Source organism: Acartia tonsa, chromosome 2 (assembly GCF_053477335.1).
Source record: "Acartia tonsa isolate MP-2025a chromosome 2, ASM5347733v1, whole genome shotgun sequence".
In the NCBI taxonomy this organism is placed as follows: domain Eukaryota; kingdom Metazoa; phylum Arthropoda; class Copepoda; order Calanoida; family Acartiidae; genus Acartia; species Acartia tonsa.
In genome coordinates, this window is record NC_137261.1 from 53066667 (window position 1) to 53090603 (window position 23937).

A 23937-nucleotide genomic window follows, 5' to 3' on the forward strand; every position below is an offset into this window, starting at 1 on the left:
TTCTTGAAGGGATTTATGCATTGATTTTACAGAAACATAATATTTGGTGAAAATAAATGATCTTCAAAAGAATTTTTTTTGGAAAATAAGAAATTAAACCCCCATTGCCCTAGAGGACAGCTGCTGACCTCTAGTGTTCATGGTTTTGTCAAGTACATGTTAAAGAAAAAAAAGCCAAAAAAGTACATAAAAAAGTATCTTAATGTGTTAGAAAATTAAATTGTTTAACTTCAAATTTGGGGATGCTGACCTTAAAGATGCTCCTACTGGTGGTGATGGTGACCCGGAAGGCATTGAAGTACATGAGCATTATGGCAATACAACTATTGATCTATGTTCTGATTTTCAAATTCCTAGCAGCCTCCAATGAAAAATATAACAAGAACTTTAACAATCTTATAAAAATCACAGTATTTACCTAATACCTTATGAATTTGAGAATAAAAAAATCATGAGTGTATATTTAGGGATTTCTCTTGATTGGAGGCTGCTAGGAATATAAAAATCAGAACATAGATCAATAGTTGTGTTGCCATAATGCTCATGTACTTCAATGCCTTCCGGGTCACTATCACCACCAGTAAGAGCATCTTTAAGGTCAGCATCCCCAAAATTTAAAGTTAAACAATTTAATTTTCTAATTTCGTAGGTGTATCGCGCAGCTCTAAGGACCTTTTCGACCATTTATCATATGCATTTCGTCGATGTGTATTGGACGACTATTTAGCGATATCGTAAGAACTCGTGCTCGATTGCTACACGATATCGTGCGCGATAGTAGCGCGATAGTGACGCTACTTTCTGGCTGGGATATATGCTTTAAAAAATAAGACTAAGATTTCTACATTATTTTGGTTCATTAAGTATAAGTATTGTATTTTATTTTATACTACTTGTGTTTTAATTTTATACTTTCTATGATGTTTGTATTTGTAGGTAAAGAGGACAAGAGAAATAGCTAAAAACCATCTTCTATACATCTGCAAAGATTCCCTAAAATGGATTACTTAGTTTCGGTTAAGTAGTTATTAAGAACCAAAGAACAAAAAAAAGTTTATTTAGTAGAATTTCAAATCTTGCTTCTTGATTTTTTGTTTGTTTGAAGATTTCTAAGTGATTCACAAAAAGCGGCACAAAACCTTACACCAAAAAATGTCTGCTTCATCTTTCCTGTAATAAAAACAAAATGGCGTCAAATGACTACAAAAATATCCATAGACAAAAAATCGCGCTCCAAAGAAAGTTAATTTGAAAAAATTAAGAAGAATGAAAATTATGTTAGGCACCATCCCAGTTGAGGAGTGAGATTCTACCCCATGTGAAAAAATAAACCCCCCCCCCCCGCCATCTGTCAAAATAAACCCCCCCCCCCCCGGCATCATGTGATTTGTACCCCATCTTAAATTTTGGTCCCTGTAATTTTCAATGTATAAAACAAAGCTTGGTGGTAATAAACTATGAGTTATAGGGATAAAATATTACATATGGGGTAAGTATATAAAATATGGGGAACAAAAATCACACATGGAGGTCCAAAAATTAATATGGGGTCATTTTTTCATGATGGGGTAGCTTCAAGTGCTTATATCTGGAGAACCGTAAGAGATTGAGGCCTAGTTGCTTGACTGTGGTAACTCAGATTTACACAAGGAAGCCATTTATGCACATGGGGTGTCAAAATTTGATATGGGGTATTTTTTTCATGATGGGGTGTCAAAATTTCATATGGGGTATTTTTTTTCATGATGGGGGTAGTTTCAAGTGCTTATATCTGGAGAACCGTAAGAGATAGAGGCCTAGTTGCTTGACTGTGGTAACTCAGATTTACATAAGGAAGCCATTTATGCACATGGGGGACCAAAATTTGCTATGGGGTATTTTTTTCATGATGGGGGTAGTTTCAAGTGCTTATATCTGGAGAACCGTAAGAGATAGAGGCCTAGTTGCTTGACTGTGGTAACTCAGATTTACATAAGGAAGCCATTTATGCACATGGGGGACCAAAATTTGATATGGGGTATTTTTTTCATGATGGGGGTAGTTTCAAGTGCTTATATCTTGAGAACCGTAAGAGATAGAGGCCTAGTTGCTTGACTGTGGTAACTCAGATTTACACAAGGAAGCCATTTATGCACATGGGGGACCAAAATTTGATATGGGGTATTTTTTTCATGATGGGGGTAGTTTCAAGTGCTTATATCTTGAGAACCGTAAGAGATAGAGGCCTAGTTGCTTGACTGTGGTAACTCAGATTTACACAAGGAAGCCATTTATGCACATGGGGGACCAAAATTCGATATGGGGTATTTTTTTCATGATGGGGTAGTTTCAAGTGCTTATATCTGGAGAACCGTAAGAGATAGAGGCCTAGTTGCTTGACTGTGGTAACTCAGATTTACATATGGAAGCCATTTATGCACATGGGGGACCAAAATTTGATATGGGGTATTTTTTTCATGATGGGGGTAGTTTCAAGTGCTTATATCTTGAGAACCGTAAGAGATAGAGGCCTAGTTGCTTGACTGTGGTAACTCAGATTTACACAAGGAAGCCATTTATGCACATGGGGGACCAAAATTCGATATGGGGTATTTTTTTCATGATGGGGGTAGTTTCAAGTGCTTATATCTGGAGAACCGTAAGAGATAGAGGCCTAGTTGCTTGACTGTGGTAACTCAGATTTACATATGGAAGCCATTTATGCACATGGGGGACCAAAATTTGATATGGGGTATTTTTTTCATGATGGGGGTAGTTTCAAGTGCTTATATCTTGAGAACCGTAAGAGATAGAGGCCTAGTTGCTTGACTGTGGTAACAAAGATTTACACAAGGAGGCCATTTATGCACATGGGGGACCAAAATTTGATATGGGGTATTTTTTTCATGATGGGGGTAGTTTCAAGTGCTTATATCTTGAGAACCGTAAGAGATAGAGGCCTAGTTGCTTGACTGTGGTAACTCAGATTTACACAAGGAAGCCATTTATGCACATGGGGGACCAAAATTTGATATGGGGTATTTTTTTCATGATGGGGGTAGTTTCAAGTGCTTATATCTGGAGAACCGTAAGAGATAGAGGCCTAGTTGCTTGACTGTGGTAACTCAGATTTACATAAGGAAGCCATTTATGCACATGAGGGACCAAAATTTGATATGGGGTATTTTTTTCATGATAGGGGTAGTTTCAAGTGCTTATATCTTGAGAACTATAAGAGATAGAGGCCTAGTTGCTTGACTGTGGTAACTCAGATTTACATAAGGAAGCCATTTATGCACATGGGGGACCAAAATTTGATATGGGGTATTTTTTTCATGATGGGGGTAGTTTCAAGTGCTTTTATCTGGAGAACCGTAAGAGATAGAGGCCTAGTTGCTTGGCTGTGGTAACTCAGATTAAATTAAGGAAGCCATTTATGCACATGGGGATACATAAATTAATATGGGGTCATTTTTCTCTGATGGTGGGTAAAAATTGAATATAGGGGCCAATTTTTTATGATGCAGTTGGGGGGTGAAATCAGGTTAGGTTAGGTCAGATCAGGTCATGTTAGGTAAAGTAATATTAAGGGAAAGGGAAAGGCCCCCTTGCAGGGGTTGGGTTAAGTTGAAATGGGTCAGGTTAGGTTAAGTTAGGTTAGGTTAGGTTAAAATGGGTTAGGTTAGGTTAAGATGGGTTAGGTTAGGTTAAGATGGGTTAGGTTAGGTTAAGTTAGGTTAGGTTATGTTAAAATGGGTTAGGTTAGGTTTAGTTGGTTTAGGTTAGTTTAAAATTGGTTAGGTTAGGTTTGGTTGGGTTAGGTTAGGTTAAGTTAGGTTAGTTTAAGATTGAGTAGCCCTGCAGGGCTACTCAATATTACCTAACCTAACCTAATTACCTAGGTTGGGTTTGGTTCGGTTAGGTTAGGTTAGATCAAGTTAGGTTAGTTTAAGATTGAGTAGCCCTATTAAATTTCAATACCCCATGTGCATAAATGGCTTCCTTATGTAAATCCGAGTTACCACAGTCAAGCAACTAGGCCTCTATCTCTCACGGTTCTCCAGATATAAGCACTTGAAACTACCCCCACCATGAAAAAAATACCCCATATCAAATTTTGGTCCCCCATGTGCATAAATGGCCTCCTTGTGTAAATCTGTGTTACCACAGTCAAGCAACTAGGCCTCTATCTCTTACGGTTCTCAAGATATAAGCACTTGAAACTACCCCCATCATGAAAAAAATACCCCATATCAAATTTTGGTCCCCCATGTGCATAAATGGCTTCCTTTTGTAAATCTGTGTTACCACAGTCAAGCAACTAGGCCTCTATCTCTTACGGTTCTCAAGATATAAGCACTTGAAACTACCCCCATCATGAAAAAAATACCCCATATCAAAGTTTGGTCCCCCATGTGCATAAATGGCCTCCTTATGTAAATCTGAGTTACCACAGTCAAGCAACTAGGCCTCTATCTCTTACGGTTCTCCAGATATAAGCACTTGAAACTACCCCCATCATGAAAAAAATACCCCATATCAAATTTTGGTCCCCCATGTGCATAAATGGCTTCCTTTTGTAAATCTGTGTTACCACAGTCAAGCAACTAGGCCTCTATCTCTTACGGTTCTCAAGATATAAGCACTTGAAACTACCCCCATCATGAAAAAAATACCCCATATCAAATTTTGGTCCCCCATGTGCATAAATGGCCTCCTTATGTAAATCTGAGTTACCACAGTCAAGCAACTAGGCCTCTATCTCTTACGGTTCTCCAGATATAAGCACTTGAAACTACCCCCATCATGAAAAAAATACCCCATATCAAATTTTGGTCCCCCATGTGCATAAATGGCTTCCTTATGTAAATCTGAGTTGCCACAGTCAAGCAACTAGGCCTCTATCTCTTACGGTTCTCCAGATATAAGCACTTGAAACTACCCCCATCATGAAAAAAATACCCCATATCGAATTTTGGTCCCCCATGTGCATAAATGGCTTCCTTGTGTAAATCTGAGTTACCACAGTCAAGCAACTAGGCCTCTATCTCTTACGGTTCTCAAGATATAAGCACTTGAAACTACCCCCATCATGAAAAAAATACCCCATATCAAATTTTGGTCCCCCATGTGCATAAATGGCTTCCTTTTGTAAATCTGTGTTACCACAGTCAAGCAACTAGGCCTCTATCTCTTACGGTTCTCAAGATATAAGCACTTGAAACTACCCCCATCATGAAAAAAATACCCCATAGCAAATTTTGGTCCCCCATGTGCATAAATGGCTTCCTTATGTAAATCTGAGTTACCACAGTCAAGCAACTAGGCCTCTATCTCTTACGGTTCTCCAGATATAAGCACTTGAAACTACCCCATCATGAAAAAAAATACCCCATATGAAATTTTGACACCCCATCATGAAAAAAATACCCCATATTAAATTTTGACACCCCATGTGCATAAATGGCTTCCTTGTGTAAATCTGAGTTACCACAGTCAAGCAACTAGGCCTCTATCTCTTAAGGTTCTCCAGATATAAGCACTTGAAGCTACCCCATCATGAAAAAATGACCCCATATTAATTTTTTGACCTCCATGTGTGATTTTTAACCCCTTGCTTCAATGTTAATATCATAGCATTGTTTGCTACCCCATCTGTGTTTCTCAACCACTAATTATGTTTGATGACATCCAGAAAATGTATATTATGTAGTTCAATAATCTGCCACTAGATGTTCCTATTTCAAACAAACTATTGTTTTTTTTTCTTCAATGGAGCCAAATTTTTATCTTAAAATATTAGGTAAAGTAAAGTATTAGAATATGTTGGTGATTTAGTATAAAAAAAGTCTTAAAAGAGAAATAAAAAAAATAAATAGAGGCATTTTTAAATTTTATTCAAAATATAGGAAAATATAGAAGAGTGAAAGGCATAGCTTCACTACAGTGGAGCATGGTAGCTTATGCTACCCTAATATAAATGCTTTCGCGCGAGGCTCACCTCGCAAACCCCTCTAGACTCTTCCCCCCCCCCCCCCACCCAGATTTTATTTCCCCTTCTGCCAAACATGCCCCCATCTATCAAATCAGACCCCACCTTCCAATTCTGGCCTCATCTTCAAATTTAGACCCCATCCTTCATTTTTGTCCCCTGTTCAATAATTTATCCCTTCTCTAACATTATTTTGTTTCTCTTGGAGAGGAGCAAAATATGAAGATGGGGATCAAATTACATGATGGGGACAAAATCACACGATGGGGTATAAATTTCATGATGCCGGGGGGGGGGGGTTTATTTTGATAGATGGCGGGGGGGGGGGGTTTATTTTTTCAGATGGGGTAGAATCTCACTCCTCAACTGGGAAATTGCCATTATGTTATTCAATGAAATAACAAAAATGAAACTTATGACTGTAAAATTTCTAAAAGAGGGAAAGTATATAAATCCGCGAAAATTTTACTAGTCGATGAAAGAAAATGAAGGAAATTGAATCATGGTCACGTGATCAAAAGTTTCACGCAGTCTGAATATGAAAGGGGTCGCCAAGACTACTAAAAAGTCATCGCCATTTATATTAAGATTATCATATTTAAAATTGATTTATTTTCTGATTATTGTTTATTATTAAAAATGTTGCAATTTTTAATTAAAAAATTCACAATATAGGTAAAAATTTTAAAATGAAATTAAATTTTTTTTTTCCTTTTTATAATAACCATATTTAGGTAAAGTTATGAATTACATAAAATTCGTTTAACTTTTAAATATTAATTTTATAATATTTTGAAGCCAAAAGAACGTCGAATATTTTGTTGAATACAAAATGGCTACAAAACTTGGAAAAAACTTGGCAGCCCTGTTTAGTACTAACTCGTGTCCCTCGCCGTGTGAAAGGTGTTTCATCATTCCTCAGTGAAATCTTACACACACGCCGTGTCAGCCGTGTGAAACATTTTTTACTCCTAAACAGTGTTTATCCGTTAAAAAAACGTTTTATTGTGCTATAAAATTAATTGAAATAGATAAATACGTTGAAACCGGTTAGTTTTACTTAACCTAACCTAGTAAAAAGTGAGGTTTTTAAGTGAATTACGTCATCTTTAGACCTATATATTGTTGTAAAACCTGATTTTTGACATAATTTTGCCGGTTTGTCAATTTTGTTGTTTTTCAAGTGATTTCTAGTGATTTTTGTTGCTGCAAAATCATCCAGATTCCTCAACATCATTTCTGCCATTAAAACTAATCTAGGTTATTAAAAGGTGTTTTTATTATCATTTTGTCTGATTTTTCTAAAGTACGAATTTCTAAAACTTTTGAATTTTACAATCGTTTTCCCCTTATGAAATATCGCACATTCTCCTTCAAATAAGTTTATTATAATCTTGCTTTTTCTCTATTTTGTATTTTATTTTGTTTGAATCGAAAATATGTAAGATGACCACATTTCTAGAATTAAACAATTCTCTGTTCTGTACAGCAGTAGGTATTTCTATAAGCCTGTTAAAGAGCTTGATAAAATCACTCAACTGCAAAGAATTATTTATTATTGGAAGCTTCATGTACGTCTTTGAATGGAATCCTAATTTCGTTAAGTTTATTTTCCCAAAATCGAACAAAAAGTTGGAAAAGTATCTGGGTTAATCTATTGTTTATTACGATGAAATCAACGTTTTGAAACATATTCTTGCTTTAATTCATTGTAATGATACCAAAAACCATTGTTAGGTGTCTAGTACTGGCCGATTACCGGTCAAAAACGGAAAGTAGGGGTATGATGTACGTTTAGATGGGGCTTATGGCGGATTTGCCCTGAATTAGCCATCCAATTTTATTGTTCTATTTAGGGATTATAGATCTACCAAGAATTACTTATGCCAAGCTACATAACAAAATTAGGATTAAAGTGCCACTTGTGCATTGATTACGAGATCCCCCCCCCCCCCTCCCTCTTAATTGTGCATTCATGTGACGTGTTTTTGTAATTCCCCTTTCTCTTATTTTAATTTATTTTAACACCTTTTAATATTTATCAGACAGTCAGAAGTACATAGCATAACTTTCAATCAATAGTAGTAGAGGCTCGAACCTGCCCTACAATAGTTAGATCCCGGCATGTCAGCCATGGTTGAAAACCGTCCGCCTCAGCAGCAATTGGACACCCTCACAGATATCAAGGATGCTAAAACTGAAACAGGTAAGTTGAAAATAATAATCGTTGGCAAGATAGATTATGCCATATTTTGACACTAAATGGTTGTCATGAACATTTACTTCATGATTTACTAAGTAAAATGTACTACATTCATTTGTAAGTCTTAGTTGCCTAGCTAATTACAATTTATCCTCGATTTTCTATTACAATCCTAGATGTAACTATATTGCAATTTGTACTTTGGTTTCATATGCTAATTAAAAACTTATTAATCAAATTACGTTGTAATAACTAGCAGTCTTAACTTATGTTGAAAGAAAGGGATATTTATGTTAAATCTTAATTTGTGGGTGTACATTCACTGTCTTTCAACTTTTATCCTTTTATACTTCGAAGATTCCTGAGGAACCATTATCTTAATGAATCCTAATGTTTCAGGTTCAGTTGACAAGCTTAATAGCCTGGTGGATCAAATGGACAACTGTGATCTAAATGAGAATGACCAGGACGCCAGCGATTCTCTAGGTGCTCCAGGTAACTGTATTTTTCGTTATTTACGTTGAAGAATGATGGGCTGATAAAACCTTATATTGCTTTTAATAATAATCTTAATATTATGATGTAAGTGCTCGATACCTAAGTTTACCCCTCTCAAAATTAAAAAATACATTAGATTACCTCACTTAAACCTCCAGGTCTTCAGTTTGTCACTGATCAGTAAAAATTTAATTTTTTAATAAGATTTACAGGTTAACTTATAAAACAAAATATGTACCTTTTTATATTCAAATATGTAAGAAAACAACATTCAAAAAGATGGGTATTTTGGTTTATAAATTGACATCTAACTCTACAAAAAAAATTGTATATCTGTCCAGAGATAATCAGGAGGCCTAATCCAATTTTTTAATCATAGGGAAACTACATCGCTGAAAGCAGAGTTGTGGATCCGCATTGATTGTAAGCGGATCCTCAAAATTTGGTCAGTGCGGATCCGGATCCTACCGGATCCGACTCCGGATCCTTGACAATAAAAATAAAATCACAAAATTTTTCAAAAAATATTTGTTCCTTAATGTCGAAGTCAAAAATACTTATAATTTTTAAGTCTAAACCTAAACCTTAAAGATTGGCTCTCATCACGAGAATGTCTTTGTAAGTGACTATTTTATATAAATTTAGGTAGATTTTTCCATTTTTTCCGCATTTTTTTGAGTCCAAGGATCCGGATCCTTGGACTCAAAAAAATGCGGATCCTTGCGGATCCGGATCCACAACTCTGACTGAAAGAAACTTTTTTCCTCCAAATAACCAATCGTGTCGCTTTTAAGACAATGCCTATAATCACTGTTTACGCAAAAGTGTCAGAACTTCCTCCCGCTTTAATGTTATACTCTCATATTAATTTTGGCTTTCTAGGATGTTATTAACGTATTAGACAACCTCCTCGCATCCCTAAGAATTTGATTCTAATATTCTATATTTCAGCTAAGGTAGTGAAGCACCCCCTCCAGAACGCTTGGACCCTCTGGTTCTTCAAGAATGAGAAGGGACGCTCCTGGGAACAAAATCAGAGACAAATTATCACAGGAATGTCTTGCTTTAATTCTCTCAGCTGCCGCTGTATCCACTAATATATTTGTCCTTGTTTGAAGAGGAAGGAAAAATTATCCAGTGATATTAAAAAAGTATGAATCAATTTTGGATGAATGTTGTAAATTTCAGGGAGGAAAGGAACACTTATTGTGAATTTAATTTTCTCAAATTCTACCTAATATCTATGTTTCTAAAAAATGATGAATTTTTACTGTCAGGGATGATTGTTTCCCCCCCCCCCCTTTGTCCTATCCCTGTAACCCAGATTTAAATTAAAATGCATCATTCTATTGTGTAAAGAATTTAAATCTGCATTAGATTAGCAAACAAGATTGGCGTTATCCTCTTAGAAATTTTTTTTTATCAATTTTGAAAATTTGAAAAGGTAAAACTTGGTTTAAAACCCTTATATTTGATGCTTATGTTCAGTTGAGTAAAGGTTAAGAGCCCCGCAAGGATAAGACCCCTTAGGGATAGGGCAAAAAAGAGTTAGAGCCTCTTGGTGGTTAATAGAAAAGGTTTTAGTCAAAGCATCCAGTCTTCTAAAAGCATTCGCTGTTTACGAGACTTAAAGCAACACATGAAACGCCACCAATTGTAGTGAGTACGGTTGAGGATTTTTGGTCTTTGTACAATCACATTGAGCTTGCCAGCAAGATCCCGCCTGGCTGCGACTATTCTCTCTTCAAGGAGGGCATTTTTCCAGATTGGGAGGACGTCAGGTAAGCATTTGGACGTTTAAAATATGGCTTTGTGTATTGGTATTAATCATGCTGCGTTTTCTGTAATTTGTATTAATGTTCAAGTATACAAGGTTTGAAATCGATAGGACAATTCTAAACTTGTCTAAATTCACCACGGACGAACAAAATTTATTTGATTGACAAATATTTTTTACTGCATCGTTATACAGACATTTTTTGGCGGATAGTAGAATGAAAAATTAAGTTATTTAACTAAAATGGGGATTAGTTTGATAATTTTTATTTTAATTCTAGGAATATTCTCTATTAAATAAATGTATAAGTATAGATGTATTAACCAGACAACTACTTGCCCCAAATGACAGCTTCCTTTTCGTCAGCTAGAAAATTGTTTGTTTTTTTGTTTTGTCCCCTATATTTTAATTTATTCTCTGTAATAGGATATGGTAGAAATTTTTTTATTATGGCTCAGTGCCGTATTTAATCTAACGGAAGTAAATCGGAATCGTAGCCATGCTGGAAAAAGACTTGCTTTATACATAAGAAAATGGAAAGTGTTGTATAATATTGATGTGTGTGAATTTTCATGGCCGCCGCAAAGTCACATGTAAATCTATGACGTCTTGTTCGTAGTCCAGCTTCTTTAGAACTATGTTACGTACGTCCAACCACACCCGTTCGTAAATAAGATGTATAGAAAGACTATACTAACTTGAAAATGTTCATTGTTTGACAAAATTCTTAGATTATGAAAGTCACATGTGAATCTATGACGTCTTGTTAAAAGTACAGCTACTATGTAATTATTGTACGTCCGTTCATCCGTTCATGAATAATAAGATATATAGAAAGACTCTACTAACTTGAAAATATTCATTGTTTGACAAAATTCTTTTAATAAAAACGTATTTATTTTTACTGCGTTATTTAAGTTCAGAATTTCATTATTTTGTCACTAAGTCGTCAAATTTAAAGGGGCCTCATATTTAACGTATAATATGTTATTTTAAAACTTGCTAAGCTAGCGAATTCAGACGACAGTATTAGTTTAAACGACTCAAATTAACTTAATACAAAGCTTCCCTGAAAGCTAAGAATCTTTAAATATACCTTTTATCAAAGTAAAGACTCACAGAAACACTTCCTACTACTTGTATATGTAATGTGACATATTTTGAATATCTCAAATATTTAACATTATCGCAAATTGTGAGTTTATTTAATATCATTATGTATACTTGTGAAATTTGGATAACTTGACATAACATATTTTGATATTACGCATAAACTTGTTTGAGTCAGCTTTTTAAAAGTGTAATTTACGCATTTAAAAAATGTACGCTTATTTATCCTTTTAGCTATATTTAAACTTTTAAAGATATAAATTTAAATTAAGGCTAAATTAAAAAGCGTTTTATATCCAGCTGTCGAATAGAAATGTTTTTGTTTTACTTTTTACAATTAAAATATTTCCAAAATGGAACGTATTGTTTTTCTGATAAATAGGACAGATTTCCTACTGAATTTTTTTAAACATTTTTTATCTGTTTTTATCACTTTTTGCGTCGCTTTTTTTTATCTATTTGTAACAGATAAAACTTTTGTATACTAGTAAAATAGTATTAGATAATAAGAAAACATAAGTACTTTGAAACTGAAAGACTTATCGACAAATGTTGTGTAATCAAACGGTTTTTTTTATCTAAATAAGTTAGGATAATGATCTATTAATAAAACTACAATTTTATAAACAAATATTTTATTCGGTAACACAATATTTTCATCTTTTTGTTGTTGTATTGAAATTCATTATTTCTCGAGAGATTTAGATATTTGTAACATATATTTGTGTTGCTAGGTAAGTATATAAAAACTCCTTTCTCTGAAAAATAGATTACAAAAAGCGGTGGCTTTTCTACTAGAAAAAAAAACATCTTTGTTAGGTTAAACAACTGTTATTGAGCTTTGTTCATTTAAGTTGCGCTTCTACGCTTTAATTTAAGAAAGTCCTAAAAAAATTGGCGTTATCCTCTTAGAAATTTATTTTTTTTATTTTGAAAATTTGAGTACCCCCCTCCCCATTTTTAACGTCTTTAGTTATACAGCGTTGTTCAGATTCGACGTCGAGCGAATGCGCTACGTGTTGAGCCACGGTCGAGGGTTTGCGAGATCTTAGTCTTTGTTGATGTTTCAGGAACAAGCAGGGAGGCAGATGGATAATCAACCTCCACCGCAACAACCGTGCTCAATTTCTGGATACATACTGGCTAGAAATTCTTTTCTTCTTGATTGGTGAACACGCTGATCAATATGCTTTCCAGGTAATATTAGTTCCAGCAGTATGGCATCCAAACCGTTTGATATCAGTTAGTTATTATCCATACTGAAAACTCATATAAGAGTATTAGAGACAATTTTCCGCGAAAAATAAAATGAAAACCAGTTTTGTTGGCCCCGAGTTTTATTTTATTATCCGCGGAAAGCTTTCTATAATACGATGCGTTAAATAACTTACTGTTATTAGGCACTCATTTCACAAAATAGCCATTATACACAGGTTAGGTTTTAAGCCACCTTTAGTGTAGAGGCTTTAATGGGTGAAATTCAAGTGGGACCTTGTAGGGTATGTCTTAAGGGAAATTAATATGAACAAACTAGTTAGTGTAAGCTCTTTCTGCAGAGAGGCCAAGCTTTTTATGTTTTTTTAGGTTGCTAGATCTATTCACAAAAAAATGTATCATCATTGCTGATCGGTGTTCAACATCACCTATTCTAGTTCGTGCATAGTCCCCTTTATTTATTTCCTAATGAATTCTTTTCGTGAAAACTTTAATATTTATGTTTGAACTGTCGCTAAAAAATATTCTTAACTTTTAGGTCAATGGAGCTGTGGTGAATGTCCGTCTCAAGGGTGATAAGCTTGCTATCTGGCTGGCTGATAGCACACAGCCTGATAGTATACTCAGGTAGATAGATAGATAGATAGTTAAGCTTGTTATCTGGCTGGCTGATAGCACACAGCCTGATAGTATACTCAGGTAGATAGATAGATAGATAGTTAAGCTTGCTATCTGGCTGGCTGATAGCACACAGCCTGATAGTATACTCAGGTAGATAGATAGATAGATAGTTAAGCTTGATATCTGGCTGGCTGATAGCACACAGCCTGATAGTATACTCAGGTAGATAGATAGATAGATAGTTAAGCTTGATATCTGGCTGGCTGATAGCACACAGCCTGATAGTATACTCAGGTAGATAGATAGATAGTTAAGCTTGCTATCTGGCTGGCTGATAGCACACAGCCTGATAGTATACTCAGGTAGATAGATAGATAGATAGTTAAGCTTGCTATCTGGCTGGCTGATAGCACACAGCCTGATAGTATACTCAGGTAGATAGATAGATAGATAGTTAAGCTTGATATCTAGCTCTTAAATATATAAAAGCTTTGTTTTTTTTTAAAATCTTTGTTAACTAGAAATTTCGACTTGCATATTAATATAACCTGATTTTTTCCCTCTATTCTACATCTACGCAGTAAATGTTAAAACATGGTGCAATATTTGAACATTTGTTATAATTTCACCACGTGATAATAATGTCTTTAATTTCTCATTAAGATAAAGAAAAAACTTAAATAAAAGTAACAGGATGTATGTCACGCGATCTGTCTGTGTGTAACCGATATGGTTCTTTGCAGAAAAGCTTTTTAGAGGTCTTGGGAAGGTTTATTACTATTTTGGGGTGAGCACCTCCTACCACCCAAGAGAAATCCTTTCTGTAAAGACTAAGATGGAAAGTGGAGTTGTCGATTGCACCCTTGCCACTAGTTCTTATTAAATCTTCACTCAAACAATCAAAGCTTTTTAAAAATCTGTCCATAAAAAACGAAGATGTGCTTAGCTAACGTTGACTGGTCATACGTACATACATACCCTTACTAGTTACTACTTTACTAAAAGGGCTAAATCGAATAAGCTTTACTTTGTAAAAATATCCTAAATATATTAAAAAGCTCATTTAGTAAGTTTAAAATGTGTAATAGTAGTTTTAAAATTTTTGCATGTGTATATTTTAAAACGTGATTGTCTATATCGTTAAAAACTAGGACATTAATGCCTATTATTAGCGCAACTGTAACAAATGGGGAGGTAGGTTGTGCTAAAAGGGGGGGGGGGGGTAAAATGTGGTGACTCGTGCCACGACATACCAGCAATTTTATTTTGGGTGCTACTCCCTTAGTTTTAGAGATAATTGGATGAAATCTTTATTGAAACTAAATCTTTTTAGGTAGGTCAGTAAAAAAATATTTGAAAATATTTGAATAAAAAATAGCGGTGGGACCGCCGCTACCGCCGTTTTCCGCCGCCACCAAAAAAAAATTTTTTATTGCATTTCTCGCCGAATTAGGCCATTTGGAATCATTTGAGACCATATTATATTTTTCAAAAAATTTTCCCCCTACAAGCAACCCTGCTTAGTCATTTTTTTCAAATTCTCGTTTATCAATGTATATTCTAAGTTACTCCTGTGCTTTTAAAGATATTCAAACAAAATCTCTTTAGGTTGGTAAGTAAAAAATATTTGAATTAAGAAAAATTAAGTAATTTTTTCAAATTCTCGTTTATGAAGGTATATCTTAAATACAGTATGCTACCCCCTTAGTTTTAGAGATAATTGGCGGCGGATGGCGGGAGCAAGGTTGCTTGTAAGGGGAAATTTTTGAAAAAAATAACTTGGTCTCATATTATTCCAAATTGCCTAATTCGGCGAGAAATGAAAAAAAAAAATTTGTGGCGGCAGAAAACAGCGGCGGACGGCGGAAGCGGCGGCTCCGCCGCCGTTTTCTTAATTCAAATATTTTTTACTTATAAACCTAAAGAGAGTAGCTCAGAATATACATTGATAAACGAGAATTTGAAAAAAATGACGAAGTCCCCCCGCAGGGGTGCTTGTAAGGGGAAAATTTTTTGAAAAAAATAACATGGTCTCAAATGATTCCAAATTGCCTAATTCGGCGAGAAATGCAATAAAAAAAATTTTTGTGGCGGCGGAAAACGGCGGCGTACGGCGGGAGCGGCGGTCCCGCCGCCATTTTTTATTCAAATATTTTCAAATATTTTTTTACTGACCTACCTAAAAAGATTTTGTTTCAATATCTCTTAAAGCACAGGAGTAGCACTGAATTTAAGATATGCCTTGATAAGCGAGAATTTGAAAAAAATGACGAAGTCCCCCCGCAGGGGTGCTTGTAAGGGGAAAATTTTTTGAAAAAAAACATGGTCTCAGATGATTCCAAATTGCCTAATTCGGCGAGAAATGCAATAAAAAATTTTTTTTTGGTGTCTGCGGAAAACGGCGGCGGGCGGCGGGAGCGGCGGTCCCGCCGCCGTTTTTTTAAAAAGATACCAATAGTTGGGGTAATTAGTGACCCAGCCCAAAAGATTTCATCCAATTATCTCTAAAACTAAGGGAGTAGCACCCAAAATAAAATTGCTGGTATGTCGTGGCACGAGTCACCATATTTTACCCCCCCCCCCCCCTTTCGTAAAGGTGTGAGTTTTAAGGCTTAAAAACAGTAGTAGAACGATATTAACATAATTTTTTTATTTAACGTTAGCACAACCTTCCTCCTCCTAGAAGTTATAAGAACAGTAATCCTTATACTAAAGTAACAGGATGTCTGTGTGTTTGTACCAAAGGATCTCGCTAACTGCTGAACTGATCGGGTTCTCCTTGAAAGGGTACCTTCTCATAGTTCCCGGAAAGGTTTATAACTATTTTGGGGGAGGGTACCACCAACCTCCCAAGAGAAATTTTTTTCTCTCGAATAGAGACTCCTACGTAACATTACATAGTATCGTAGAATATTGATATAGAATCCTTGGAAACTTTGCAAAGTATCGTATTATTTTTTTTAAACCAAACTTTTAAAGTGCCACTAGAGGCCTCTAGGGGCGTAGCCGCTAGTACTATTTAAAGTACTAATATGGATAATGTGCGATAAAAATTAAAGTACATATGCCTAGCGTTTGCATGTAGACATTATTATAATACAAATGTATTGTTCGGATGATATTTAAGATTTCGCTAACCTCTAAACATACAGACGTAAGTTCTAGAGAATCTACGCTGTTTTAAAATGCATCATCTTAAAAGACAATGTGTCGGGTTAAAGTCTACTTCGTCCTAATGCACTAAACTGATAAGTTTTCTTTTTACTCATCTATTATTGTCGTGCTAGCGGCTGCGCCTCCTGGCGCATCTAGGGGAAGCTTTAAAAAGTGGAGGGGTTTCACTACACCCCATTAAGAAGTTAGTTACTTAAGTTTTAAAAAATCTAAAAAAAATCGTGAAGGTTGATGTACCCTCCCCTAAAAAAGGTAGAAACTTCCGTGAAGATACCTGAAAAGTTATTTTCTACGCGGTCGATATAATGTATATAAGTTCATTTGTCTCACTGGTTAATTTGGTTAGATTCGCTGTTACGGATACTAGCTTCCTTTTTGTTCTTTGTACTGAATGCATATTGAAGAAAAGTCACTTTTGATTAGCCCATTCCTAATTAATTGAAATCTTTATGCGCCGACAGACTACAATAAGAAACGGTGGAGAAACTGCCGCTTCCGACGGAAGTAGTCATTTCAACGCCAGAATTATTTAGCGGTTTCTCATAGAAATGAATATTTTTAAACTGAAACATGTTTGTGTTGAAAAGTCTCCTTTTATCTGCATTTGTTACGTTTGAACCGGCTGTAACCAATAGCTGAATTAATACAAAAAATATTTGTTTTTTGGGGGGCAACGCTTCGTAGTAAGGCTACCTTTTTATTTGCCCCCCCCCGCACCCTCCCTAAAAATCTTTTCAAATTTTATTAGCTCGGGACTTTACTTTTTTCCTTCGTTTGAACAGTTTGACTACTGAAGCCATGAAAATATTGCAAGCTTGTTACTGCGCTACTAGTGTGCAAAGCTGTCCTTGTTGGGTTAGCAACAACTTATTTTTGTTAAATTCGAATATACTTTAGAAAGTATATGAGTGTGATTTAAGTTGGTTAGTGACTTTTCTTCAGAAAAAAAAATCTTTTTATCACACAAATTACCAGGGGTGTAAATTCTGCACAAGATTATTTTGTTTCCCCTGCTGCAATTTTTTTTCTCCATCTTACACGAACAAAGGTTGTGGGGGGGGGGGGGATATTATTGCAAACCTAGACTTTTTAGGAAGGCGCTTTTTTTATTTTGAATGTTTGACGGAATCAAAAATTAGTGGAAAATGTAAATTTCTTCAGTTGTAATATCCTTGTCCTTAAGAAATATTTGTAACATATTTAGAGCTTTCCTGGCCCTAGCAACTCACAAGTAATAGCGTCATTCACACGCAGACAGACACAAAAACACACACGAACACTCAGACTTTGAATCGAATAGGCACGAACCTGTAACTTATAGAAAAATTTTAAAGCTATTTTTAATATTTATTTCTAACATCATATTTTCAATGTCGTAAATAAGAATCTATTTTAAATAATAACTTCCACTTTTTTAAAATTTCAGTACAATATAAATTAGAATTTTAGCTTTTAAGCCAGTCTACTCTATTATTTACTTAATCCGTCAGTATATCTTTAACACTAAAGGCAATGGGATTGCTTTTGGCTTCTTTTTCACCCTTTTAATGAATAAATATAATGATTTTTATGAGTTAGAGTTAAAAGCACATGATAGAGTTTAAAAGCAGGATAGGTATAGTTCTTTGCTGATGTTTTTGGAACTGTGCAAGCACTTTTTGCTGTGATATTAAAGTTGACCGCGTGTAAGATAAGTTTTTAAAGTCTAATATTAGATCAGTGTCACAGTCGAGTATCAGTTGTTAGAAAGTTATATTAGTACAAAAAATGCTTACATACTTTTTTAATACTCAAAAAATGCTTGCTTACTGTTTATAAACACTCTAAAAATGCTAACATACTGTTTAACCATTCTAATAATGCTATCATTCAGTTACATAAATAATGCTTTTATACTGTTTGGCCACTCTATAAAAAATACTTTCACTCAATTTGGTCTGTCTAAAAATGCTTACCCAGAAATGGGCGCAACTATTTCTTACATCACACATTACTCAATATATCATATGTTTCAACCTGAATTACAGGGAAATGACAATGGACGATATGTTATCTGTCCTCAAAATTCTAGCCCCTGGGAAAGGCGAGAATGGTCAGGAAAACAGCCTAAAACCATAGCAAGACATCATCTAAGAACCTTCCCTAAAAAGTACAACCCATTCAGACCAGCAATTTCTGAGATCTCTTTAGCTTCTGACAAAAAACCTTGCAGATTGATACAGAGATATGAGATTGGGGATAACTTTCTTTTTTATTTAGACGCTATTGTCCTTTCATTCCTGTATCTTTCAGACTTTTAGTACTTTTCTTCGCATAGTAACGGATATTTAAGTAGCGAAGCTACTGCATAATTCGAAATGTCTGTCTGTACGTTAGAAACGGAATGGGGGAAGCTTGATTCTCTCGGCATGGAGCATAATTATCTACCTATTAGTCTGATTTTCAAATTTTTTTTTATATAAAAATTATAATTCCCGTTTTATGGGATTAAGTAAATTACACTACTTTTTTCCACCAAATTAAAGCAGTATTTTACACATCATAAAGAAACAAAGCAAAAAATTATTTTATCGACTTTTGAAAGTTGTATATTGAGTGCCTAAAGTTTAAAGGGGGGGGTTAATGCAACCATCTCGTTATCAGTGATTAAATGGCACTTAGAATTCGAATTTCTATCTAAAAATTTTCATGAGTAATCCTTGATAGGTCTATTTTCCCTAAATCGAACAAAAAGTTGGAAAAGTAACGGCTGGTGGCTCAGCCGTTTGGCCGTTTTTTGCCTATTTTTATGGCAAATTCATCATTAATTACGTAGGAATCAACTTTTTAAAACATATTTTTGGTTTAATTCATGTTAAATGATAGCAATAACCAATTTTTAAATTTCTAGTACCAACAGCTACCGGCTAGAACCGTTTGATAAGGTTTTTGAGTGAGAAAAAGTATTATGTGAAGATAGGTTTCGTGACTTTTTTGCTCTTAAGATAGTATTAAAATGGCAAAACAGCTGAGCCGTTAGCCGTTACTTTTCCAACTTTTTGTTCGATTTAGGGAAAATAAACCTACCAAGGATTATTCATGCAAAATTTCTGATCGAAATTCGAATTCTAAGTGCCATTTATACATTGATTACGAGATGGTTGCATTAACCCCCCCCCCCCTATATAACACATTCGAGAAACCTTAAAAGTTCACCTTTGCAAAATATTTATTACTGTTTTCATTTCAATAATTTTAATTTTAATGCAACTTATGTTTTGTACTGTATTTTTAATCTTTTAATATTTTATTAGTCTTCAAGTTGGTTTTTAATTTCAATTTATGATTCTCTTGCATTACGCTAAAAATGTGGTTTAGATAAGCTTTTCTCATTTTTTCATTTAATCCACCAAAATCTTAAGGTTATAAGTTTATTAGATACTCGTTTTAGAACCGCCTCTTAAGATTATCTTATTAATACAATTTTTATTTTTAGGATAGGCAAGATGTTGAAGGAGAGGCTGGGAATCGATCCCGGGGAGAAGATCGGCTTCACCATCCACGACGACGAGAGGACAAAGGCAGCTTCCAGCATCAAGAGACAGAAATTCTATGTCTAATCATGGACGAGAGTAGATAGGTATGTTATATGTATTTTCCATTATGGCTACGAAACCGACTTATATCCGCTGGATTAGAACCGGTTCCGAACGAAACTGATAAATTAAGTAGATAAGTATGTAATGTGTTTTCCAGTATGGCCACGAAACCGATTAATATCCGCAGGATTTGAACCGGTTCTGAGCCATAATGATAAATCAAATAGATATCTAGTGTATTTTCTATTATGACTAAAAAAACTGATCAATATTCGCCGAAATAGAATTAGTTCCGAGTCATACTGATATTTTAGGATTATTTTATCTTGTAAGTTTTTGTTCGGTATCCATCGAAAACTTTCTATAATACAAAGCAATAAATAACTCTCATATCCACTATCAGATTCTTAACTATGGGCTCTTTAAGGAGGGGGAGAAGGTGTTTTTTTTCCTCGTGGATATTTCCCTGGGGAAGGAGGAGTTAATCGCTTCAAAAACAAATAAAACTCTGACCTAAAAAAGCTTCACTGAAAAAGATAACACAGTTCCCGTAGTTTGTGCGTTTATATGATGTAATAGAAATCGTCAATTTTCAGACTAGGAAAGATTCTCTACTTCAAATATTAAATAACCCAGTCCAATATCATACGATTAGAACATCCACCATCTATTCGGTTTTTATATAGAATAAAAATCTTTCTCAATAAATTAGCTGCAATGTTTTAATGATTTATCCTTTTTATTTGCAGGCAGCGCGAATTTACACGAGTTATACATCCCTGTACCTGTGTGTTTTGTGTCAGCTCACCAACAGTCCCAAACAACCAACAAACAACCAACCATTCAGCCAGCAAGCATGCGCTAGCAACAGTCGAGAACCTTGGCTTAACATTCATGAAACTGGGATTTAAACCATGGTCCACCTTCCACCTAGCCAGCTTGCTTTTTTTTCAAACCATCCCAAATTCAAGTTCTGTCAGCTGTTTCAAGAAAGTGATGGTGATATAAAAAAAACATTTACTTACCATAATCAATTACTATTGATAAATGAACTAAGAAAATTAAAACTGATAAAATTCTTTATACCTATTTAACTAAAAAATGGGCTATTTGTGCATAGAAAGAAAATGACCGTATAGTGCTTTTGTGAGCATAGTTTTTATTGGGCTAAATTTATACCAAGAAAGAGGGTGTTTATTATTATGTTTTGCATTTTATTGTTCTTGTATTAGGGTGTACATTTTGTACGTTATGTTGTACATTTGGGTTAAACTACTCTGGTAGTCCATTTGTACGGTATTTTGGACATTTGTAACGTACATAATTACGTTTATTATATTATTGTATATCTTAATAACACACCTAAGGGTGGAATTAGGATAAAAATAAAGGCTTCTATAAAGTCGCAGAAATTGATAAAAGCAAAAAAAAACACTAGTTTGTGAAATGTGAAAAAGAGAATTGCTGAGGAATATGTTATTCCTCATATGAGGAATTCTATATTTTATGATTTATTATTTTTATGTGGTACACTATGATATGATGTAAAAGATAAGATAATGTTCTTCATTTAAACGTATTATTATGGCTTATTATGTTCTTTGATATCTTACATTAAAATCTTATGTTATAACCTAAGTTATTGATAGAAATATTGTTCATTTTTTAATTCGCCCGGTGTATTAGTTTAATATGCTTTTGTAGATTTAAAACATTAGATTATAGATAGATCTGAATTTACATCAAAAATAAACTATATTTCTGTCCGAAAATGCTTAGATTTTAAAGAAAGATATTCAGAATATAACATGCTTAAATTACCATTTTTAAAGTGATTTTTTTATATGCGTATGTAAACTAAAAAGTGATGAATATTGTAAAACATAATACTGTAGTTGCGCAGTTATGAAAAAAAGTTATCTTGTTATTATGGGTTTCTTGGCCTTGCCTTTTTTAATATAGGTATATCAAGTTTATTTTGATTAATTCTTGTTTACCTAACCTTTGCAATTAGATTTTGAGAGATGTAGGGTAGAACAGCAAAAAGATTTTACAATTAAAAATTAATTTTCACTGTTTGCACTAAATCCATAATAAAACCCTAAATATAATTTTAGTCATATCATAACAAAATTTATTATGCGTGAATTGAAGTTTTAATTCATTCCAATATTCGGTGAGAAATTAGATTGGACTTTGGTTTACTTTAATCACAAAAGCTTGTTTTGGAAGTTATACCAAAAAGTATATCAGGTTTTTTGTTATTCAAGGGCTCATTTTACAAACCCTTTATTACATCGAATGCAAAATCTTGTTTAATTCGTAAAAACGTTGTTCTTACTAATATTAAAGAAATAATGAATCTGTTTATTAAAGGTATATTACCTTAAAAATTAGTTGAGAATCTGCAAACTAAAGTCTATCTTAATACCTCACCGATAATTAATACAAGTTGCCGTGGTGAACTAGAGATAAATATCATTAAATTTTAGTCCTTATTAATAGTTAAACATGTTTTATAATTCAGAAAAATTTAAATGTTAAATAGTTTTTCTTACAACTAACCATTAATGCTTTAGTTGTATTTATGTATTAATCGTCTTTATTAAATACAGGTAGCTTCAAGTAAATTAAAACAAATAAATAATCATTGTACTTAAAATTATTAATGGATAGGTACAAAAAAAATAATTTAAACTACGGAAAATTACAGGGAGGGAGGGGAAATTGGACTGTAAATTTTACCAGTGCTTAAAGATATAAAACCACATTTTGAATTGGTTGGCGTTAAAACTTTGGGTACTTTTATTGAATTTTGATTGGTTGATTCTAAACCAGTAGTGTCAAAACTTTTCAACCAGTAATTTATTTAGCAATTTAGTTTTATCATTACTAGAGGACATTTATTAAGGGGGAAGTGGGTTGTGCTAAATTCCGTAAATGCGCGAGTTTTAAGGCTATTCAATAAATATTTTCACTAATATTTTTGTGTATAGTTCTTTTTATTAAGGAATACACATATTTAGTGAATATTATCGTTTTACTACTGTTTTTTCGCCTTAAAACTCACACCTTTACTAAATTATAGCACAACCTAACTCCCCCTTTGTCAATTGTCGTATCCCTAAAACTCCATGGATAATTTATTTGAAGCAACCTGTAGAGAAAAATAACCTTTGGATAATAATATTGAAAATTATTTGTCGATGGAAAATCTAATTTTGATGTGCTAATTCTAAAGCGTAGATTATTATATTATCACTTTTTATATTCATGTATATTTATGTAATTAACCTGTCTCCTTCTTTATTGTCCAATTTTAATTTCTTTTTAATACAAATCTTCCCGTTTATTCCAAAGTCAAAGTTTATATTCAAAGGTTCTCTCAGAACAATGGGACGATAATTTCAATAGATGCAATGAAATGTTTTTTTAAATGCCCTTTTTTAAATTGGAGCTTCGTTTTGTGAATGTCAAAGGTTTTAATTTACAAAAATGTAAATGTTTTGCTTAGTTTAATATTATTAGCTAAGTGAATTTAGTTGGCTTTTAAAAGTTATCGCCTGTAATATATATGTAAAAAAATATTGTCCTGTGATGTTTTATTTTCAAATTTGTTCCTCTCTTAACCACCTCCTGTATAATCGTTGCTATGTAATATTTTGTTAATTCCCTGTTCGATTATATGATTCATAATTCCACACCTCTCTACCTATAGAGATGTAAGAAAATACACGATAGTTATTTATGGAAAAATTATTTGTGTTTATTATTTTATTTAGTTATTTTC

At 34.0% G+C, this 23937-nt stretch overlaps 1 protein-coding gene across 35 annotated transcripts; it reads left to right on the forward strand.

The window, feature by feature from the left end:
- Positions 1-6548: 6548 nt before the first annotated feature.
- LOC145312158 (eukaryotic translation initiation factor 4E-like) lies at positions 6549-23903 on the forward strand. 35 transcript variants are annotated; one of them, XM_080151330.1, is made up of 13 exons: positions 6549-7231; positions 8017-8177; positions 8574-8669; positions 9624-9729; positions 10337-10453; positions 12630-12756; positions 13313-13401; positions 20045-20188; positions 20897-21743; positions 21948-22062; positions 22265-22323; positions 22566-22762; positions 23301-23903. In XM_080151330.1, the coding sequence occupies exons 2-8, from the start codon at positions 8096-8098 to the stop codon at positions 20166-20168; spliced, it is 741 nt and encodes a 246-aa protein (XP_080007456.1). In that variant the 5' UTR covers positions 6549-7231; positions 8017-8095; the 3' UTR covers positions 20169-20188; positions 20897-21743; positions 21948-22062; positions 22265-22323; positions 22566-22762; positions 23301-23903. The 35 variants fall into 35 exon arrangements, with proteins under 35 accessions (XP_080007456.1, XP_080007455.1, XP_080007457.1 ...); XM_080151329.1 differs by having other exon boundaries at positions 22600-22762; XM_080151331.1 differs by having other exon boundaries at positions 21980-22080; positions 22600-22762.
- Positions 23904-23937: the final 34 nt, after the last annotated feature.